The sequence below is a fragment of the Echinococcus granulosus genome (assembly GCF_000524195.1).
Source record: "Echinococcus granulosus chromosome Unknown EG_S00002, whole genome shotgun sequence".
Lineage (NCBI taxonomy): Eukaryota > Metazoa > Platyhelminthes > Cestoda > Cyclophyllidea > Taeniidae > Echinococcus > Echinococcus granulosus.
Genome location: NW_020170382.1, coordinates 3,035,109 through 3,055,947, shown reverse-complemented (window position 1 = coordinate 3,055,947; position 20,839 = coordinate 3,035,109). Strand labels below are relative to the sequence as shown.

General features: G+C 40.8%; 1 protein-coding gene across 1 annotated transcript; it reads right to left on the bottom strand. All coding sequences in view use genetic code 11, as the record gives it.

The window, feature by feature from the left end:
- Nucleotides 1-1,574: 1,574 nt before the first annotated feature.
- On the bottom strand, nt 1,575-20,023 carry EGR_00657 (WD repeat-containing protein; the record flags this gene model as incomplete). Its single annotated transcript, XM_024489906.1, has 16 exons — nt 1,575-2,154; nt 3,357-3,853; nt 4,925-5,168; nt 7,240-7,664; nt 8,200-8,265; nt 10,054-10,322; nt 11,249-11,346; nt 11,433-11,504; nt 12,355-12,535; nt 14,422-14,494; nt 15,407-15,712; nt 16,400-16,548; nt 17,428-17,552; nt 19,416-19,494; nt 19,577-19,672; nt 19,765-20,023. The coding sequence occupies 16 exons, from the start codon at nt 20,021-20,023 to the stop codon at nt 1,575-1,577; spliced, it is 3,519 nt and encodes a 1,172-aa protein (XP_024355903.1).
- Nucleotides 20,024-20,839: the final 816 nt, after the last annotated feature.

Here is a 20,839-nt window from a genome sequence, read left to right as displayed (position 1 = left end):
TCCACTTAAAATATAGCTTAACGTAGTTAGATCGTACCCATTTATTTTAATTAGCTACTTCTGGGTGTGGTCGCTTGAGGTTTGGTGTACTGAAATCGACCCATGGATAGCGAGCCGACAATTGTTGACGAGTATGATCACTATGACTACGATCGGGAAAAAGTGGTGCCTTCTAAGAGTGGGAGGAATCGTGCGAAAAACGAGATGAAGCACAATTTCAGTACAAATCGTTCTGACCGCATTCACATTGATAACCAAAATAATAACCGCGATAAGCAGATGGAAGCTGCTCGCAAGAAGTTGGAGGCCGACAATTAATACTCTGGGATATTAGTTTCTTGCTGTTACTCACATTTTGTTCATTTGAATCAATAGACTTTTACGCTTCCAGTTTTTTGTTAAGGCTTGCTGATGGAGCTCAAAGTATCTGCATGTCCGTTGAAGTAACCGGGTAATCTGAATTGATTGTTGTCGCTTTTCCTGTCTCGACATGTACCTGATGATATTCAACTTCGAAACTGGAAAAATTGAGTACGTGGGTGATTATCGGAGTCCTCTTCAGGGTGTCCACTGAGGGACCAAATGTAATGGTAGCAGTTACGGAGGCCCAGATCAAAGTATTTTCAGTTGCGTTTGTATTTCTATTTTAGTTAGCGCCCAAACGAGTGATTTGAAGGCGATTGGGTATGGTGCCGAGCTTGGAGGTGGTGAGCGGTAGATTAGGCTCCTCGGTACGTTTTAATTTATCATCAAGGTAAACTCTCCGTGCTTTTGTGGTAGTTATAGACTGACAGCCCCGGGATGCGTTTTGACCTACACGAGTAATTCTGTCTTCCTTATAAGGGGTTTGGTGTGCGGTGGTTTCGTAAGCAAAGTAGCGTCTTGGCACGCTCCTACGCACTGGGGTGGGTTAACCACATCATCTCCTAATCTCAAGTATCAAGTAAGGACCCAGTTTCCCACCGTTTGACGCTACTAGCGCATCTATTCTCACTTAAAGTCTTCATCTGGCAAGCTACGACTGTACGAGGCCGAACCAACGCGAGCAAGACCGCGGAGCTCTGACCGGTCCGTCCGTTGACATCAATGAAGCCCTACCTTATAGTCGCCAACCATTTCACTGTAGTTGCCAGGACCACGTTGGCTTTACCGGCTCATCATCCATGACTGAGGTGGTACGCTCCTTATTTCAGTCTACTTTCGCCTGACTTTACCAATAACGATTCAAAAAGTCGGCACAATGGTACACGACCTCTGAGAATCGGCAGTTAGCAATTAGCACTATCGCAAATTAATCTGTTTTATCAGAAGGTAGGCATTCTAATGACCTAACCTAGCTTCCAGATCGATCTGCTTCCACAAGCGTGACCAAACACCTATACACAAGTTTGCAATGCCTAGGTTGCACTAACTAAACACACTAAATAGATTATATGGAAGACACTTCCGTTTAAAAAAGGGAGAAACGCGGGCGCGTCAACAGCAGATTATAATAAAAAGCAGTGGTAAAAGAATAGCATGACAAGGAGGGATAGTTCATAACCTTCGAGCCCTCAAGCGCATACACATTTGCCTTAATCCTCGGATTCCATCCCCTCATCACCCTTCTCTGCATCCGCCATCGCCAGCACCACGGGGTCGACAATCTCCCTGCGGTTCTTCGGCACTGATGCGGGTGTCACTGGACTACGCCTTAACAGTTTTCCCCCCACCTCTTCTGCATACGGTGAGGCGTCCATGGGTGTCAACGCCGGTGATGTCAACGAAGAAGAGGATGACAGGGGAGAGAGAGCTGAATTCAACGTCAGCTCATGCATCGTCACCATCATCGCAGTGGTATCCCTTGACGTTTCGTCGCCAGCAGCGGCACCGCCCACCGTCGTGGTGGTGGTGGTAGGAGGCGGTGGCGTAGGGCGCGGCTGTGGCACCGAGGAGTCGAGACTGGCGCAGTGACAGCAGCACCCGTTGACGGGGCACTCGATGAGATTGGGCGAAAGAGCACTGGCGCCACCACCGCCGTAGAACCAATCAAAGATGTGGCTTGCATGACCACCGTGACGACAGGCCTGGCACCAAACAAACCAACTGGCCAGACGCAGCGGACCACCGCGACTGGCGTCATCGCTGCCACCTACTACTTCCGGCTTTTTGCTTCTGCGCAGAGGCGGAAAGAGGGAGAAAAAGTAACCGTTAATAAATCATACGATTACAATCCTTTTCCTACTTTTCGTGCTTTCAAACACAAAAGTCTACCATCAAAAACTCGCAGGATTTTTGGTTTCGTAGTTATCTGTAAAGGAGAAAGGAATATCTACTATGACTAAAATCCTATCCCGCGAATTTTCGGGATTTATGTTTTTTCCCATCCCGGAGGAGGACAACCAATGCGTCGGAGTAGTAACCACTCTGTCACCTCCAGGTTAGTGTAGGAGAATTTTTGCACCGTTGCTGTCCTGTAGGAAGCACAAATTCCAGCTAATTGGTCGAATTGTCAGCGGAGAACTGCATTGTTTGTAACATGGCGTTTGACACCAAGAAATCAACGGTACTGTCTAGCTCACGTGACTTACAAAGTCACTTGATCTTTAAGCACAGGAGTTTCCCCACCTGACGGTTCTATTCATTTTTTATTTCAATTTTTGCGTTTTCAGATAATGAATTTTAATGAATACATTCAAGTTAAGTCACCGACGCTACAATCATATCTTTATGCTGTTTAGTTCTTCAGTTTTGTTGAATCACCATTATGCAGCCCCATGATTAAACATCTTCATAATGAAGAACAAGTAACTAAACCAAATTTAGAATAGAATCGAATGTTGACATCGCTAAAGGTGGAAATCGCCCTTTCAAATATCGACAAATTCCACTTAGTTGTCTGGTATGGATTACCACAGACTAAAATGAGTCGGAGGAATGATCTGCGCAGTCTGGAGAACTATCCGCCGATTCTCACCCAATCCACATTTAAATTGAAGAAAACCAATACGGAAAGCAGAGACCGTGGGACATTCACAAATGACACCTCACGCCAAAAAATAAGTCGCCTAAAATACAGCTTGGGTGTTAAAGGAAAATAACGCAGGAGGTGCCATTGAAAACCCTATTTATGCAAATCAAAATTGTGTATTTGGAAACATTAATCATTTTCGACTTGAAATTTTCAACTTAGATGAACTCATCGTGTTCATTAAGTCAATAGGTGTCGGTTTTTTATTTCAAAATACGGAAACTTTATATGTAAAATTAAAAGAATTTAATGCTGAGTGACCCATCGATTGAAGAAAAATCGACATTGACCGGTTCAAAGCTCAAACATAGGAAGCATACATCCGTGTATCATAAGAAAAGCTCACAACGGGATGTTTATCTTCGCCGATTTTTTCTCCTCAGCTGTTTTCGAACTAATGGCGATTTTTAACGATGCAGCACCAGCAGGCGCCTCTAATTGAGTCACTCCGGTGGCGTCTGACACACTGCCCTTGATGGACGAAGTGGCGGTTTTACCAGCAGCGGGAGCTGCGGTCTTTTTGCGGCTAGTCTTCATCTTTGCCTCGGTCAGATCACTCACCTCGGAGCCCATGTGCATGAGGCAGATGGAGCAACGCGGAAGGGGCTTGAGGCAGTGCCAACAGATTGTCTGCTTACCACCACCTGCGTGCATCGAAGTACGGCAACCAGCGCCCGCTCCTGACGCAACGGCAGCTACGGCTACTGCAGGGGCGGCAGTGGGAGTGGCAGCGGGGGAGGGAACGGGCGTAGATGTAGGTTCCTCCACAGTCCCTCGCACCACACCGCCCAGGCGCCAACCACAGTAGATGCACGAGGCGAATATCTGACGGCGTTTAACAGACTTGAATGTAACAGCTCAAAAATAAGGATAGTTAAGGAAGATAAAGTGGATGTAAAAAATAAGAGAATATAATACGATTTTATCGACCCACTGGCAAGAAGTAGAGCATACTAACCTCGTTAAAATCCCTTTAAAAAAAATAATTATCTTGAAATATGGAGAGAAGGAAGATTGCGTCGGCTTTATTATCAAGTCAAGGGGATTTTAAAACCCATCGTGCAGGAGCTTTTTTTATTTAAAAAGATAAAAATAAAACTGGAATTAAAAACTCAATATCTGGGTCAGGTGAGTAAAAGATACGGTTGCTTCCAGCACAGCCTCAACGTTGTTAACATTCACCAGAAGTCAAAGGCATGACCCGACACAGATTGGACCAGTTGAACGCATAAATGCTAAAAAGATTTGGAATCCATACCATTGGAGATGTGTGGCTCTAAGATGAAAGAAATTAACTTGAAATCTCACTAATTTGCGAACACGTGTAAGGATATCGGACACGTTTTTTGTGATCGCCAAAGACATCAAGTGACTCAAAACTTTGTACTTCCATGAAATTGGGTTTCATTCGCTAAATACAATCATATCGTTCAAGCGGCAGAAAGAAAAGAACTCTCACTTTAAAAATTAATTCAAAGATGAGTCCTGGCAATATGTGCAAGTTTTTGGGGAGAGCTATATTTAATCATGTGGTCATGGAAAAAGGGGTCTAAATCGCCTTGATATTCTCTAAATACAAATTTGGCTTTGGGAAGCGATTGCTCCAATTTTTCAACCATTAGCGTGGTTTCGAAAGCATGGCTCCCCTTAAAGACGAGAATTAAAGATTTTGTGGACCAAGAGGCCATCTCGCTAAATTCAATAAGAAATTATTTGATGCTTTGGTGAAAAAACAAGGTTAGCTGCAGCATCTAGGGCGTTCTGAGAAGAAAGAAAGTAATTCAGTATAGAAGTGAGATATGATCAAATATACTGCTTAGCTAGTCGCCTAAAGAAAGATATTAGATTCGATCAAGGCTAACAGACAGACAAAAATAAAGTTTACATTAAAAAAAGGGAATAACTTTACTTTACCTGACTAGCAGCAGCAGGCAGACCAATCCCGCGAACAGGCGTGATCGGTGGTAGGGGTTTGGCAGCGCTTTGGAGGGAGGTCTCCCTTGACGAGTTGCCGCTGAGGCTGCTACTAACAGCACCACTACTGGCTCTGGATTGAACGCTAGCGTAGAAGAAGGGAGTGACGAGACGGGTGGCGTAGTAGTTATCAAAGTCTACCCGATAGAACCACATTCTCCATCGGTCCAGCATGTCACGGTAGCTGGAAGGATGAAAGCAATGACAAATTTGACTCCTCGCCAAAAAGGAAAGGTGCTAAGAGCAGTACACTAAAAAAACTGATGTCAACTTCGGATCTTCGGAAAATTTACAGAATTTGTGTCTAGCACATGGGTAGACGAGGCGTCCAGACGCATACTTAGGTAAGCAGTGAATATAACAGAGGTGAATTATTTCAACTTTGCACTTCTATTTTTCCGCAACTGCCTTTAATTCAAAATGTTAATAACGGCGAGAGGTAAACTGCTTTTCACCTTGTTTTAGGTTTAGCTTGATGTGATTAACATGCGGACGATGGGGAACACAAACGAGTAAGAAGGCCACAAAACCCAACTTTTGGGCAATTTGCTTCGTTGGATGGCTCAGGGTTTGGGGTCGTAAGCAAACAGTGGTGAATTTAGATAGTGTTTGCTTCAACTATTTGAGCAAGTGTGCAAAATGAATAGGATAATAACCAAGAAAACTTGTATCTTAGGGGATAAAAGACGTCGTGTTGAATGAAAGCGTTTCCACACTATGGCAATTAACAAAAATCTAGTTTTTGATAGTATAAACTGATGAATAGAACAGAATAACAGAGATCTTTAGAAAAATGCAAGTTACTTTAGTGAGTTTCATGTCTTGAATCGTTAGAGCTTTGCGTGCCAGTCAAAGACGGAAAATGCCTATCAACATTGCAGTGTTAGAAAATTATTTTGTGGACTTGACTTGGACACATTTAAGCGGTATCACTTTCCTTGAAAAAACTATTTGCTCTTCTGTCCTCCCACAGTTCAAGAAAGCTCAAAATCAGCGAGGGTATGAACGAGAAATTAGCAGAGCTCACGAGCTTCATAAATTACTTTGACCGGCCCAACTACACAAATCTTCAACCCATGGCGTCATCGCCACGACCTCACAAACAAAGATGCATCAACAGCGATGGATCAGTGACCGACGTCTCAGTCGCACTTCAGTTTCACTATCCAGTCGATTTAGAATGTTTGCACGAACGATTGATCGGCTCAATTAACCATCAGTCGTACAGGCCCCCACCTTGGCCAATGGCTAATAGACACCTATCCGTTCGCCCTGATATTCTCGCCGCCTCAAAGATTCGGTCCTGTGCAGATCTGTGTTTCACTAAAAACCCCGTTGTTTACGGCTAGAAGTTTAGTCTAAGAAATCAGGATCACATACTATGACGGTGAAACTACCCGATCCGCCAACTTGATGGAGGACTCGTAGAAATATACATACAGTATATAGAACTAAAAAGTTAGAAGCCGCTAAATTACGGCGCAATTGGTTAGAATGAAAACTATAGTTTTTCAAAGTATTTAAGTTCGAAATGTGGAGTCGGCCAAATTTCGCCAGTAGATTCCTTTTAATAATCGTATCACTTATATAAGTCGCATAGAATGGTTTCCATCATGATCTCTGTATTAGCTATGTGCAGCTCTTTAAACGTCATCTAGAATTCGGTCCCTAGACAATTCTTAGACTTACCCAATAATTTTACACAGCACCAGGAAATGTAACGTCTAACGCCACCCTTGGCTAAAAACGTGCCAAACTCAACATCAATTGGGGGATGGAATGAGGTGGCTACTTCTCAGTACATTCACGATTGCAATCAGTTACTCAGTGATTTTTCATGAAGTGATAATAGTCGATTCAGAAGGAATAAGTGCGACTGTTTCTGTGAATTTCATTCATTCACGGCATTATCTTCTCAAACTATGAAAGATTGCAGCAGGGATTCCCTGTCCATCGCATCATAGTCACAGTAAATTATGAATGATTCCGAAAGTGCCATCGATACCGTTATTGTTGATTACTTCTGCAAATTTTGGGCAGTTATTAAGACTCTTGACAGCGATGACATCTTGGATACCACAGCATTACTTTGAAAAAAAAGAAAACTTCAGCGCTCAGCAGACGATGGGGTTCGCCTTTTGGTGCAGTGGTCTTCTACATCTCTAAGAGAGCTGCTTACTCTCTAATGGCATGCCATCCGATTTTAACAAATAAAAAAGTCAAACGCCCGTTAGATAACAAAATGAAACACTTACGTTTCTACCCAGTTAGCCAGTTGCCTACCACCCAGTTTGGCAACCATTTTATCAGCCGACGGTGATGCCGCATTGGCCAGCCCTGTAGCAGACAGAAGAGACGACCTGTCGGCCCCATTTCTGTAACCTCGCAAACGCATTCGGCTTTGGCCAGTGCCAACGACGCGAGCTGCTGCGGGCGTAGAGGTGGTAAGGGTAGTGGTGGTGGCGGCAGTGGCAGCGGTGGAAGTGGGAGGAGCGGCGCGACGACAGAGGTAGCAGGCGTGGAGTCCAAGGATGGCCGCAGTCTGCACGTCGAATGTGAGGTCCACGTAGTGCTGCAGTAGGTCGAAGAAATGGCCCGAGGAGAGGCCTGTCAGCAGTACTGCCTCCAGACGACCGTCACCAAGCATCCGGTGGAAGGTTGAGAGCACATACTCACTCAACTGTAGTGTGGGAAGGAGGAGACAGAAAATATCATAGGCATAGCGGCAAAATGGAGTTCTATTATGTGGAAAGTGGATGGAATTACTTACTATGAGATGTCCAAATTTCAGAAGCAATAACTCCACTGTGTCTATTCTTGCATTTCTTGACGATGCTGCTAATACAAACTTTGGAGTAATTCGTGGATAAAATTAGCAGCTATTTGTGATTACCTTTTTCTGTTTTAAAATAAGGGTAAAGCGGATGCCTGTATCCAATAAAATCGAATGATGTGATATGAGAAAAGGGCAGACGCTCTTGACATGCAACGTTAATAATTTCTGACCCCAACAATTTCCAATATAGACACATTAAATGTTGACCAAACAGCTTCATGCGACAATAATAATTCAGCAACCATCCCTCCAAGTTTCGAATTTATGCGCTTACCAAAGACAGTAGCGGTTACTTGGGTTCAATGTGTAACGTACAAAAGAAAAAAGGCATGGAAATGCGGCAAATAAGTGAGAAATGGAACAATTATGAGAAACTTACCTTATCATCGTTGAGGTAGAGGCACGCAAAGGCCAGACGGTCGATGAGAGAGAGACTTTCGTTTTCCTGAAAGCACAGTAGGATTGAGTTAAAAATCTGTTAAGAATTAAACGTTGAAGATTAAGGTAATTCAGAATTGAAGCTATTCAGCCGATTCTGACTGAAAATCTAAAAATACCAGGCAGAGTATAGTCTTTAAACTTGGCTGAAAAAAAAGGAAAAATCCGTCCGAAACCAAGACAATTTACAAAGATAGAATTGATTCCGGATGATACAAAAAGAATGCATCTCATTTGTAGAAAAATGGCCCAGATTTGATTTTTTCCGGTTGTTATAAAAATACTCAGAGTTGGACGATTTCTCAAATCAGTAAAGTGTCTACTGGAGTCTCTGGTTAATCATAGTCAAGCTTCAAATTAGAGATGAAGCAAACAGGTAAGAATGTTGACAAAGTATAGCAATTGCACAAGTCTATAAGGCACCTAGCATGAGGTAATCTTCAGATCCAACCCGATTAGTTGAGGCTGGCCAAACCCATCAGGAGATGCATAAACAACTCTTCCCTTAAAGAGCATTGAAAAGAAATGGGTTTGGAGGATTCGTGAACGAAGATGAAATCATTGAAGAAAATGATGAAAGCGCGCCATTCAAAGAAGAGTGGAAGATTTTAAACACAAATGTACAATTCTAGCCCAGAGAACTTAGAAATTTATGAAGCCCAAGCTACTGAAAATACGAACGATTATGGGATAAACAACGGGATCGGGGAACCACTGGGCGAATTTGCAATTAAAAATGCTTCAAGAAACAGGAATAAGAGGACTTCCTTTCAAAAAAATCTAAGTGACAAGAGCTAACAAAGATCAAAATGCAAGTTATGAAGCTCTCTTGCCAGTAGAAAAAGATATGAAATTCCATCAAAAATAATGTAAGACTCCTTTGAGAAAAGACTTCACCAAAGAACATATTAATGAAGCTGCAACTATTTTGGGATTCGTGATTTACGTTCGACATGATACCCACCTGTGGTTTTCAGAAACGCCACATATTTTTTAACTTAACACGCATATTTACAAATTTAGTTGACAAGCGAACGCTATATGAATGGGTAAAAATTCATTGGAAAAGAATCTGCTTGAAATAATACAATATGGGAACCAATCTCATCGGAGCATATGTTTAAAGCATAATGGTTGGCAGTTTTAGCTAACCGGAAGAACATGTACATCGAAGTAATTCTTCAAAATCGTGCATTGGGGGATATTTGAGAAAAAAAGAACGGATTCGGGATGGTGCAAAAGGTCAAAGGGAATACGTAAAAAGGATAAACATCATTATGTATTTCTTAAATATCGCTATTACTACTGGGTCAAAATAACATCTCAATTATGATGGCCTCATTTTCTAAGTCAACTGTGAAATTCGCAAAAGATACTTAAATACCAAAAGTACAACCGACTCAAGTAGGTCAGAATAAAACACCGTCTTCCATATCACATTATAGATTAAAGAAAGTACGTGGAATAGTAATAAAGCCGGAAACGATTTAAAAAAGTCATGCCATTACCAAAAGGGCGGAAAGTTACTGAAAAAAAGTTGGTTATAGACAAACGGTGTAGCAGCAAAACCAATCTCGGAACAGCTGAGGTTAGTAAAGATAAGAGGCGTGTGAAGTAAATTGGCAACAAACTGGCTAAAGTGCAAATAAAGTGGATACACTTATTGGTACAATTTCTTAAAATGTTAAGCTACTAATATCCATCAATTCTCTGAAACCAGTTCCATTAATCGAACAAGTGCCAATATGAAGGATAGCAACCAATTCACAAACAAAAGATAGGGATGGCTTCTCACAAGTATTTCCATGAAGTCGACATCGCTGGAAAAGTCGCCACGAGCGACGGTGAGGAATTTAAACATAAGGCGAAGGTAGGGGTTGTGCAGCCGGCCCAGTACGTCAGCGCAGGCGTTGCGCCAGAGGTGATTGCGAGAGTCGGAGAAACCTGATAGCGCCAGCCCGATCAAGTCGGTTTCTGAGGCAGTGAGCGCGGTGGCGCTCGTGGAGACAGCCGAGGCGCCAACCACCTGGTCCAACTCAGTCTCAATCTCTTTCGTACGACGATCTGTAAAAAAGCTTTTCCCAAATAATAAAGTTATTTCCATTTATTACCATTTGAATGGAATGAAAACTCCAAGTATCCAAATGAAAAAAATGAGTTGCAAAAATGACTGACATTTTTTTTTTGAAAAGGGTTAATCAATAATTTGCGGGATATTTTTAAATATAACATTGCGAAAAAGCGTTTTAAAAAAATATCTGGAAGTTTAGGATTACACCCGATTAATTCACCCGATTTTTCCAAGTATGTAGGATCTTTGTTTTTGCACACAAAAAGTAACATGAATGGAAGAGAAATACCAACAACATAGAAATACATTTCAAATTAATTGCAGATTTGACAGATAACCATCTTCATGAAGGGGACCAGAGTTATTTGTGAAGTGGAATTAAATTAATCAAAAGTGGTCTGTGATTTAACCTAGAAAACCTGGAAAATTATCGCTGACAAGAAGTCGCACTAGGTTGAATTAAAATAATCAGTTTTTAAGGTCTGGGATACATAATCATAAAGTATGCCATAAAACAACTTCAATCTATTTGTGTGAAAACTTTTAAATGTAATATATTAGCCCTCGGATCTAAAAAACGCAACAAATTTAGACTAAAGGAAATCAGTAGGAAGTGTCGCAATGATAGGAGACATTTTGTAGAACCACTTTCTTGAAAGCTTTCACAATAATCATAAAGGTGATGCTGGATACGCGAGGGGAATTATCTACTCTTATGACGGAAAAATAATTATAATAAAGCGAAATTTAATGGCAAATCTTTTTCTCAAACCTTATTTTCAGTTTGTTACACCAAAGAAAATTTGACAAACTAAACGAAATTGAAAATGACAGCCTATCTTTCCGCCAAAGGTAACCGACGACGGAGGCATAAAGGAAAAAACTCCTTCGATTACCTCAGGTAAGACAAATCACTTACACTCCGAAGCACGTGAAAGAAAACTGAGAGCCCAATCGAATTGGAGGTTGATAAGAGCCATTGCGGCGGCCCGCTCGAACTCCAGATTAGAGCAAACGCTGAAATCGGGGAAAGGAAGCAGGCCGACGGTCAGGTGGATAAAGTAATATTCGTGAGTAGGGAAAAGTGCAGAAAAAAAATAAACCTTTCGAAGACCCGACGCTGTACATCTGCCGGGGCGTCCAGTGGCCACATGCACATTCGCAGAACTCGCGATCTAGAGGGATACAAAGTTGTCTCCAGCTTCTTCAAAGTTATAAGGAAATTTGAAATGATGAGAATCATTGAAGCACCCAGTTTCAAAAGAAGACATGTTGAAAGTGAAAAGACAAGAAGAGAACCCAACTATCTTGAAAATAATTTTGGAACAGGAATCATTGCTATTGCATAAAACTTAAAACCCTTGTAACAGGTGTTAATTTCGGTCTTACCAGCAACAAAAGTGTTTTAAATAAATATTATAATGACGCTCAAAGAATGAAAATGTAGTCCTCGTAGCTATTTAGCCTATGACACTACTCTGTCCTTTTGTGTGATTCAATTTTTAACACAAATCATCTCCCGTACGTTTCAAAAATTCCGGGAGTTCATAGAGCAATACGTGTATATCTGATTATCGGTAAGTCTCAAGCAATATTTTTGAATAAGAATATGTCCTCAAGTATAATTTCGGGGAAAAAAACCGGAAAAAGGCATACGAGTTGTAGATTAGGAAAATCGTAATCCAACATAAACACGTAGAAAGGAAAAAACAAAGAAATCGCATTTCGAAATCTCTGCCTTCATATCAAGTATTTATGTATGTCCAAATAATAAATGCAGAAATTACATTTAACACAGTTGCAGCAATAACTTTTGACGAAAAAAGTATTTTTTATATGGCAAAATGAAAATCCGGTCAGTAGAAAAAGTGAAATTATCAAGACCAATCTCCTGCATTAAGGAGTTGAAGATACACGTACCAAGACTTGGTTGATACCAGACTAAGTGGAATTCAAAAAAAAAAATAATTGAAAAAGAGGCTGAGAGATTCTTCAAAGTCAGGGGAAGTGAGGATATGCGATTACCGCTTGGAACTGCTGTATCGCGGGAAAGGTAAATGCGCGTCAATTCCTTGCCAGTCAGCCCCGTCAATGGCTTTGGAGGCCGTCGGCTCGTCGCCACAGAGGATCGCCAAGGCGCCCTGACAGCGCAAACCCGTGGTGATGCCAGTACGACCACGTACCCCACCCCAGGTAGGATCCTGGCCTTTAAGGGATAGCAGAAGGAAGTAGGGGGCAATTCGGAATTCCTAAGTCATCGACTACCATTACACCGTTCAGTCACTCGAGTGACAAATTAACAAATGATGAAAATAAGTAAAAATGACCATGTAATTTGACAACGTTCAGAGCCAAGGTCTCGCAACCGAATAAGCATCAGGAATAGAAACTAGCAATACGGCCAGCTCAATGTTAAGGAAGGATCACCTGATTTTTTGGCCAGAAAAAATAAACACTACGATCCACTAACAAGTTATAACTTTTATTCCAAGGTGAGGAAAAAACATTTAGGAAAAGCTAGGAAAACTCCAAGGTCAAAATTCCATGCGGATCTACTAGGATTAGATGGCCCAAACCTGAATATCTTTAAAGTGCTTTGCAACATTTCAAGGAATTTCCAGCAAGGAGTCTTTCAAATGGTAGTGACCATGGGGAAAGTATATCCGATTGATTTACTTAAGAAGCTTTCAATTAAACAAAAAACGCCACACTAGGATGGTAAGAATGGGAGAGTACAAACTCATAAAATGTTCCGCCACTGTCGAAACCAATACCACTGAGACACCATGAATTTCTAAACACGTGATCTGATAAACAGCATGTTCTTACAAGAAATTACAATAGACCAACAACAAACTGGCCATGTAGGCATAAATAATTTCTATCACGAGAGAAGGAAACAAATTTCACAAATGATCAATTAAAAGTTGCGTGTCTATGGCACTATTGTGTTATTTTTATGAATGTTAATATTCACTTGTATGGATTTGACGACCATCACTTTTAATTAGTTTATACCAAATGACCGAAAATATGTGAGGGAGCAGCATTTTGCGTTTGGTTTAAATTTGGGTTCGAAATACCAAGTACTTCCATGGAATAAAGAAATATGACAAATAAAACCTCACGGCAGAGAAATAACCTAAATAATCGAGTTGCTCATTTTTGCCTAATGTTTAGGACCGTGATTCGTAGTATAGGACAAGCATTTAATAACTTGTTTCTTACGGCATACTCAAAGCAATACTCTGCGTCATTTGCAAGGATATCCAAAGGCCATAATTTTTTTTCAAATTAACGCATCAGCAATTTTTAAAATGAAGGTAGAGCATAGAGAAGATAGGCGGAAAAACCAGTCTATGCGTCATTTGGAGAGTACAGGTTTCATTGCAACAGTCGAATGTAAAAAAATTAAAGACAGATTAACGATAAGTGAAGATTTATTAACATAGATCCAGTCAATGAAATTGATCCACTGACATTTAAACAGCTTGTGTAGATCCATTTGCAAGCAATGATGAGCTTTCTATGCATTTTAAACACTACAAACGGCCGCTACTAAGCTAAATCAAATTAGCAAACAAGAATAAAGACCCTAAACGTGATACTTGATAGGAAATGAGCTAAAACAGAAAAATTCATTTATTGAGACCTAATATAAATCCAAATACGGAATCGAAAACCTCTTAACTAACGGAATGCCAGCTTTTAGAAACAAAATAGCATCATTTAATTTTCCTGTCAAAAAAAATATGGGCAGCGTATCTCTTGCAATTGCTGTAACCAAAATGTCAGTATCGATGGAAAATATGCGCCCATTCATAAACAACTATGGTATTTCGTAACTCAGTGGTCTACGCAGAATTATTCATGGTAAACTCCCAAATGACATAGGAATTGAGTTCAAAACATGATTAATAACTTCTTCCGGGGGAGAAGCACCAAGAGCAACGCTCACTTTTTCCATAGGGTGCCCAATCCTCAACGCATTCCTGAAGATCTGTCAGAGCGCGGATTTAAGGAGAAATACGCACACGGAAGGTGGGAGGAAAGACAAGCTAACACAAAAAAATATTCCATCCCAAAGAATACACTCAATCAGGATCCAAAGGCTCCTGAGTTGGGGATCGTCCGCCACTATCTCCGAATACGGTGTCTCCACGACCTAAATAGGTATCAATGAAGTGTGAAATTGAACGCGTATGCCAGATATAATTTGGTTAGCAATTAAAAAGACCACTACATCGAAATAGAGAAAAAAACACGTCCGCTTCTAAAGCAAAACCTTTACAATTAACTACCAACACTGTCTAACCATTTCAGAGTTGATGCGTTTGGGCAATGGATAACGCAAAAGTCCTAGGTAGATGTAAGGCGATAAAATAGCGACGAAAGACGGACAGTTTCCAGGCTCGAATCCCGTAGTTTGAATAACTCTACTTGCATGAAATGCAAACTATCAGACATTGTCTCCCGAAGAGACCAAATTGTCCGTCTGTTGGCAAATCCTAACAGGCCCCGCCAACTAGGTGCCCAACTTTGTAGCAGAAGTCCACTATGATTAAATTACCAATGTGAACAAAGGGCACAATAGCACGGTAATGAAAATAATCGAACAGTATGAAAATGGCTGTGCCAGGATTGCCAACAAGGCCAAAATTTAGAAGCATTTCCTTACTTGAGCTTGTCTAATTCTCATAGAACCCATTTATAATGTCATCACCGTTTCTAAGTGGACAAATACTGTTGAAGTGGTGGGTTAAGTATGCACAAATTAGAACCTACCAGTTTCCAACGAAACCTTTGAACGATCATAAATCAAATGCTTGTTTATTACCTCTAATTGTTTGCACTACCGCATTACTTCTGTGAAGTAAGTTACATTACAAAAATAGAACGATTTTTACAGGCCAACTAAAACAACCCCAGAGTAGTGTGAAGGATAAATACAAACCATAGATACCCATAAGAAAAAAAAGAATGTTATGGATGAACTGCCAAAAACATCGAAAGAGAATGGACCACTACCGAAGCGATCCAATAAGTAGACTAAAACCACATTGCCGAAGAAACGGACCTCAAGACCATAGCCAGCATCGGCACGTTTCTGCATTGCCGAGTCGAGGTTGGCATTGAACTTGGCAGCCAACTGCGCGATGCCATTTGCGAAGCGCTCAGATAGACAACTACGGCGGTAGAAGTGGCGGTGACGAAGAGATGGTGCCGAGGGGGAGGAGGGCGGCACCACCGCTCCTTCCTGTTCCACTGCACAAATGCCGGAATGCTCGAAGGTGTAGCCACGAGGGCCAAAGAGACCTGTGCGGTCAAGTCCCAGCCAAGCGGAACTGACTGTCCACAATAGTGTGTGGTTGGGCGACCAAGTCTATGAATCGAGGATTATAAGACCTGTTGCATTAGACGTATCCATATTCTTAAAGCAGCAAGAAGCAAGGGAATTGAGACCAAAAAATTGGTTGGATGTAATGTAATGGTTTGAGGTCAACAGCACGTTTACAAGGAGTGCACGCTGACACGCAAAAATCCTTCAAGCTATAGTTTTTAAATCCATATTTACACTACTTTACTTTATGAGTCTATGCGAGGGATCAACAAGTAACCTGTAATTAAGTAGTTCCATGTGTTTAAGAATACGGACATGAAGAACAAAGTGTACAATTCAATACATATCCAAACTGTTTACTACAATGATACAACAGAAGTTCAAAATAAAAGAGGACTTCTCTAGAGCTCTGGAAAACAAGTTCTGCGCTACACCATAGGGTGGTCTAAGCATCGTTAAGTAGATTCACGAGATTTTGGGAAGACCTGCCTTTATGGACAAAGGTAGCAAGTCTTCCATAGTAACATCAATTGGTATTGGTGAGGGCATAGCTATAAGAAAACTTTAGGTATAGTTTTCTGAATGAATTTAGATTTGAGTGAATCAGACCATTCATGGAGTGGAATGAGGGCATAGCTCTGCATTAGAGAGGAGGAGTTAGAAGCACAGATACGCAATTATGTTAGTCATTGTCCTTATTCAGAGATGATAGATCACGTGCCAACTCACAAGAGCGGTCATTTCGTTGACCTTGGCGACGTTAAGACAACCCATATGATCGATGGTGATAATGCAATTTACAATGGAGCCGTGCCACGCGAAAGAGACAAAGGGGGCAATAGTCCCGGTCACGGCACTTCCGTTGTCGTCTATCCTTGCTGCACAAAAAGGGGTACTGTTACAGTGTAAATGGCATTTTTTATAAAGTGCAGAATCACAATATTCTGAATAAAAGAAAGGTTCAAAATAACTAACGTTGAAACGGAATATGCAATTTTTCTATTCAGAGGTAGCCCGAAAACACCGCAGACGCTTCTTTTTTACTACGAAATCAATACAAAGGTTTTCAGCCTTCTCTTAGTAAAGAAATCGCAATTTCAAATCATGATTAATGATTAACAAACCTTTAGAAAATTACTGAATTTTAAAACCGGCTAACATGATCCGAACCATAATTTTACTGTGATTTTACTAATTTAGACAAAGATATACCTGTCTTTTTGACATAATCGCGATCTAAAAATCAAATTTGTGAAAACTAGTCTAAACTGAAGGGCAAATTTTTAGAAAAAAAGAGGTAAGTCCCAGTCTTTAAAGTAAAATAGACCGTGAACCACCTATAACACCAAAATTAAGTCTCGAAAACCTCCAACTTTTTGAAATATTCTTTCAATATTGTAATCTATCGAAAAAAGAAAGCCACACTTCAATTCGAACCCGTTGGTTTCATCGAAATTCACTCCAAAAGGATTTCATTCTCCTAATCGTTTAAGCTCATTGTTTCGATACATGGACTCCAAAAAGTTTTACTGAACCTTAACAAGAACACCGTGGAGGGCACATGTAATGAAATCTCAACTATCCTATGAGTTACTTCTTGAATGGCAAGAAGTGACATTATCTAATAAAGGTGAATATAAGCGACCTGCCTTTTCAAAATTATTAATTACTATTGGTGCTTCCCAGTGCCTTCAACATACTGAGACTGATGGAACACCATCGGCGATGAGATCTGAACGGAAAAGCAGAGCACTTACAGGTGGTAGCACGTAGTTCAGAGAGAAATTGTTCACACTCTTCCATGGGACGTGAGAAAGTGAGAAGAGCGTTGTAGACTCTAATGTCCACAGAGTCAGCCAGCAGGACGCCCAGCCAGCCCTCTCTGAAAAGGTAACAAGAAGGAAGAGTTGGGTTTAAACTAACAGCATTAGCATAGGTTGTTCACAGTTGTTTACGGAGTAATGTCAAGATAAGGAAATATACCATTCCAAAGTGGGGACTTGGGACGAAATTTGGGAAACCTTACCGACAGAATTTGTTGTCTAAACAAGATAATCTGATTGCATCAATGTAAACTATTTCAAGACTAATCGTAAACGTAAAAAGGATGAGTTAGAACAGAACTGAGTAAATCTCACCGTTACTAGAAATTTAAAGTTGGGGAATCTTTCAAGCTCAGAGTCGTCATGTCCAAAAGTGCAAAATTCAGAAATCAAAAAAAAAAAAAAAAAACAAAGACAGTTTCAAATGCATCCGGTTTATTGTAAAAAGATGCTTTCCTATTAAAATTTTACGGAACAGAACTATGGGGGGCATTTACGGACAGAGCGTGATATGTTCAATATAACGAAACTAATTGCGTACGGCAAACACATGGAGTGGAATTGAGGGTAATTTACAGTTACACGAGGTTGAGAGATGCGGAATATTTACACTCTGAAATTGGCATAAAGCTAACTTGTTACGCGCTCATTAGAATGCAAGAGAAAGAAGAGCGCCGTTTACTTACAGCCACTCAAGTGTGGCAGGGTAAAGCTGTCGCTACCGAGTGGACATCCATAAACATGGGCATTGTAGTCTGATAAAATTACCAAAGTTTGTAAAGATTCGCAAAATGACGGTCGTAATAACATCCAGTTAGCAATGATGAACACCAAGTATTTGTTACCAACTAGACATCGCAAGTTTAATCGCCTTTTCTAAATTTGGTAAACCACTCTTCATTAGAACCTGTGGTACAAGCAGAATATGTACAAAAAAATAAACGGAATGTTGCTGCCTCAAAGTACGAACAGTATTTTCGCGAAGTATTAGATTAAACAGAAAATTGGCACTGCTTTCCATGAACGATCGGCAATCGCTACAGCTATCACCTCTAATCAGTCACATGCGACATTGAAAAATCATGACACTGACCAATTTGCCTCAAACCTGGCAAAAAGCGATTGGCATTGCAAAAAGCAATAGTAGTCATCACTCAACATACCAACACCCACCTCAATGGACTCCATTTCATACAGACAACCTCCTTTCGTTCCGAGAAAATATAAATCTACAAAGACGAAAGACGGCGTCAATGGGACAGGTAGTGGAGAGGGGTGAATCATGCATAAAACAACAAAGTAGAGAATGGTTACCGGTTTTTCAAGGTTTTCTGAAGTCCAAAGACCGATTTGGTTCTGGCCAAAGTGTTAAAAAAGCGTGTGGTTGACGAGATTGGCAAAGAAAGTTGCAATGCTTAAAACGAAAGTACCATGCAGGTAACAATTGCCAAAATAAAAAATTTCGGAATTTAGTACTTCGTGAAGCATTCTATGGCCTCTGATCCCTGTATTGTTTTTTGAATTCGATTTGATAATATGCGATAAAATGCAAATAAACAGAACTGTTTTATTTCATAATATTTCAACTAATTTCGACAAAATACAGGAGAATAATTCTATATGCGTGAAAAAAATGAAACGCAACACAGTTTTTAAAAAAAACGACCCCTTGAGGCAGGTACATGTGCTAATAATAAGAAAATGCAATCAATCGGCCGCGCAAAAAAACTATTCCAAATAACCAGAACTGAATTTGCAAAAAGTGGCCCTTGATTTACCTGACAGAAAGAGGCAAATCTGGTTGGCAAGAGAGGATCTGAAGTTAGCCCATTGACAAGTCGCGTCTGAGTCATTTGGATGGTCTTTGCAGTGTCTGAAAATCCAAAAGCCCACAGATTTTTATCCATAATCCTTATACATACTTGACTGCAGGAAACAGGGCATTGGGCGCAAAACTGGATGGAGAGAAGAGGTCAGAAGTCGCAAATGAATTGCACAACGCTAAATAGCAACCAGTAAAAAAAACAGGAACAATGAACAGCAAGAACACACTGGTTTAAAAGTAGTTTTGAACATAACTTACCGGAAATATCATAGAGTTTTATGTGACGACTAGCAAGACCAACAACAAAGGAGTTCTTCGAGACCCATGCAAACGAAACCACACTTTCATTTTGGCCTAAAATTAGGAAGAGGAACATCCAAAGCAAGAGAAGAAGGCGAAGCAGAGCTGAAATAAATACGAGGTTGTGGCATAAGAAGTAAGCATACAAGCATCACAGAGTGGACGATCACAAAACGAATGCATTCGCCTGTCTTTGACATAGGTGTCACCGGCGAATTTGTCCATGTTGTAGAGAGAATCAGCTGGGAGTCCACTGGAGAATTCAGAGTTAGCGTTTGTAGCAAACTGTTGCTTAGCCCCCGTTTCTCGAATGACATCCCATACCAGAACGGACGAAGCACGATTGTGCTTTCCACGGTCCAAACCCTGGGCCAACTGAAATTGAAAGCGTTCAACACCGCACATAAAACAAGTGTGTCAACAAGACAATTATGAAACGAGACGAACAAGACTTGTCCTCCATGGGTTCCAGTGTAAAAATGCGCTAAATCGACTTGCGTGAGAAACTAGGAGAGCTCGTACTAAGCTGGCGCTTACTCAATTCCTTATTGTTTAGGCAGAAGTGATCCTGGCGCGGATCAACACGTTGAAGGCTAAGGGTGGCAAATAAAGAAATTAACAATACCTTGTAAGCTTGACACTTCCTGAAGAAAGGCCAACTGCTACGAGATAGGATGGGATTATTGGACCCTCGATTTTTATGTCTAAACTTGGCCTCCAAGCAAAAGCCTAAGTGTCAGCGGAGAACTGGCCAACATTTACCTTAATGCTGCTGTGCCCAGTGTTTGTATTTAAAAGAGTCAACTTAAACTTATATCTGTCGCCGATAACCTTAACTGTTATTAAAATATCAAATGAACTAAAATGCTCACATTTTCGTCCAGATTCTGAAAGAGATCCATCAAAATCGGTGATTCTTAGCAAAAAGATAATATTTTGAAAAATAACACAGAAACGATCTTCATGGTTAGGAGACCAGACGATATCAGTAAGACCCGTCATAGCCTAAATGAGAACAAATCCGACGACTGTGCACTCAGGTCATAAATTTTTCAGAATTCTCGGCTTTTACTGGATCTGTGAAGGCCAGACAGCTCTTTCGGTCGGTGACTGTGCTTTCTAACCACGTTGCCCAACATCTACTGCCTGGTAATGTTATTCAAAAACCCAAGTTTATTCAAAATTTGGCTTAAGCCTAAAGTTTATTTGCCTAAAACTTGC